The 2,561-nt window shown below is 49.1% G+C and overlaps 1 protein-coding gene across 1 annotated transcript in view; it reads right to left on the minus strand.

The window, feature by feature from the left end:
- Nucleotides 1-2,561, minus strand: part of InR-2 (insulin-like receptor-like) — a 192,928-nt gene that overhangs the window by 88,694 nt on the left and 101,673 nt on the right. Inside the window, exons 5-6 of the mRNA XM_011496108.1 lie at nt 2,001-2,324; nt 579-1,003 (exon numbers count right to left, since the gene is read on the minus strand). Coding sequence (XP_011494410.1) covers nt 579-1,003; nt 2,001-2,324 — 749 coding nt within the window. The remainder of the gene's footprint in view (nt 1-578; nt 1,004-2,000; nt 2,325-2,561) is intronic.

The raw sequence follows: 2,561 nt of genomic DNA on the forward strand, positions 1-2,561 counted from the left end.
TGGGGGTGGGGGGTCGGGGTGGTGGGGGGGGGGGGGGGCAAAACTCGACGTGTATATTTGCATTAAGCGTGAGAATAATGTAGGCGAATAATATACGAGAATTCAGCTCATTGAATATTGTCAAAGAGTAAGGGAATTAATTTCATTACTACGTTTTCGTTTTCATAATCTTTATGGTTTTCGTTCGCTTCTTCTTCTTCTTCTTCTGTTTCTGCTTCCGTTTCTGCTTCTACTCACTGCAATACCGATCTTTAAAACTTCAGATAATAATCAAGGGCGGTATGTAAAGTTCCTAGATGCTTGTCAAGAGTCTGATCCTCGATTAATTGGCAATTGGGTTGCAATTAAAGACGCAATTATGACGTGGCGCGAGAAGAGAATCGAATCTTCATAAAGCTAGTGTAAATAAAATTATGACGAACCGAGGGCGCGCGCATGCGTAATATATCGAGGAGTTCCGAAATGGAATTTGTTATAATGTCGGTAATAGAACGGGACAAAACGAGTGAACCGTGCGTTTGTCGACTGGTAGTTGAAATCGAGCCTGATAAAGCGCATGAAATAAGCAGTTGACTTACCTGCAGACAGAGCTTGGGATTGTAATGGAAGGAGACCTTGGGGTCGATGTTCTTGGAGCCGATTTTGAGCGGCGGCCTCGTCGTCCAGTTCCATAGCTCCTGAAGATTTTGATTGTCGAGCACGACGAGGGTATAGTCCTTCATCTCAAGGTTCTGGCCCTTGATCTCCGTGAGATTGTTGAGAAAGTTGAGCGATATGAGGGGGAAGCTACGAAAGATCTTGAGGTAGCCGGTGATGACTTCGATGCCGCTTAGACTCTCTTCGAGCTCCCGCACGATGTTCTGGCCGTCGCGGATGGCGATCTCGAGGTTACCCTTAATGTGGGTGCAACCGCGCAGCTTCTGAGCCGAGGCGATGCTGTCGACTATCGTACCAGGACACTCCTTGAGGCACGGGCCGTTGCACTCCTTGCACGAGAACATGCCTAGGGATACGGGTACGAGAAGGAGGGAGGAAGAGAGAGAGAGAGAGAGAGAGAGAGAGAGAGAGAGTTATATTTAGTCATGTAATGTTTGAATTGGCCCCGGGAAACGAAAGCCAAATACATAGGAAACTCTTCGCTTACGTGCTCCAAAGATATAATTTGATAAAAAAATTTTTGACATTTGCCGCTATGCTTTCACAGCTTCATCAAGAGTACTCACTCGCGCCATTTTCGTGCAATGGTTTTTATTATTACAGGCTTCGGCATAACATTCACCCGTGAATCCGGCTTGTTATTATGTGCAGCTTCTTGCCCCATTAAACGTCGCGTGTCCTCGCGAACGGTAAATCCTTTTCATCCTTTATTTTACTTTTTTTTTTTTCTTTTTGCTACTTAATCCGAAGATTTCGTGCGGCATTGGATTTGGTGGTCGATAAGCGAACTAATCAGGCAGCAATCAGGATACGGCGTCGCTTTAATTCGTGTCTATTCCCTGCCCGCGTAGTCCTTAATATAATATCGAACGCTTTATTTCTTCTTTTTTTTATCTCAATCGTTGATTTTATTTTACCGCTACCGCCTGTATACTAATAGCATGGCCAACTGAACGAATCGAGAATAATGATCCGGTGTCGCGTAATTAAAAAGGAGAAAAAGAAAAACCATCGCCCCACTCGCGGCGAAAGAATACGTAGAAACAGCGATGTGATGATGGTAGAGGACGACGAGCACGAGGACTCGTAACTACGAGTAGGAGATGGTATAATCGAGCCGGTAATCGCTCTCCTTCCTACGTTTCATCTAATAAAATCGTTCAAACCGAGGGAAGTTCGGGGGCGGGGCCGGTAGGTAAAGGTAAGCCAGCCAGCCATCCAGTGGGGCCACGGATCGTTAAGGAGGCGAAGCGCAAGTAATAGAATTACGAGAATCCTTGGAGTGTGCCCCGCGGCGAAGAGAGAAGAAATAGGGCCGCCTCATAACCGAGGGGTCGACTCACCGTTGCTGCTGACCTCCTCGTAGCCGGCTGGGCAGTCGATGATGCACCTGTTGCCAAAGGGCTTGTAAGGGTAGGTGTTGACGCTTATGGGCAGCTCGCGGGGTTTGCGCATCATGCGGCACTCCTGCTGGCTAATGCAGCGCCGGTTCAGGAACTCGTACGTGTCAACGGGGCAGCTGCTTACGCACTGGCTGTTATTGACGATGACCTCGCGGCAGACCTTGCAGTCGAAGGCCGTCGGTCCGGTGCAGCCACCGAGGCAGGAAGGGTGGCAGCAGTCGCCACTCGGGGTGCAGGCTCGCTCGCCGCACTTGTTACTGCACACTGTGGATGCAGAAGGTCGTGGATGAGTTCGATTATGGGCGATGTGAGATTAGCGGGGACTGGGAAGGGGGATGACGGACGGAGCGGCGAGAACGTTACATTTTTGTAAGAATAGCGTAACAATGGTCGTGACACGGTCACGTTTGCTCTTGGAGCGGAGTTTATGAGGGGAGTGTGCGAGGGTGCAAGGGGAATACGGTGATCACGTGGTAACATGACAGGGCCGACCCCACGTGG

This window comes from Ceratosolen solmsi, unplaced genomic scaffold, assembly GCF_000503995.2.
Source record: "Ceratosolen solmsi marchali unplaced genomic scaffold, CerSol_1.0 scaffold11, whole genome shotgun sequence".
NCBI lineage: Eukaryota > Metazoa > Arthropoda > Insecta > Hymenoptera > Agaonidae > Ceratosolen > Ceratosolen solmsi.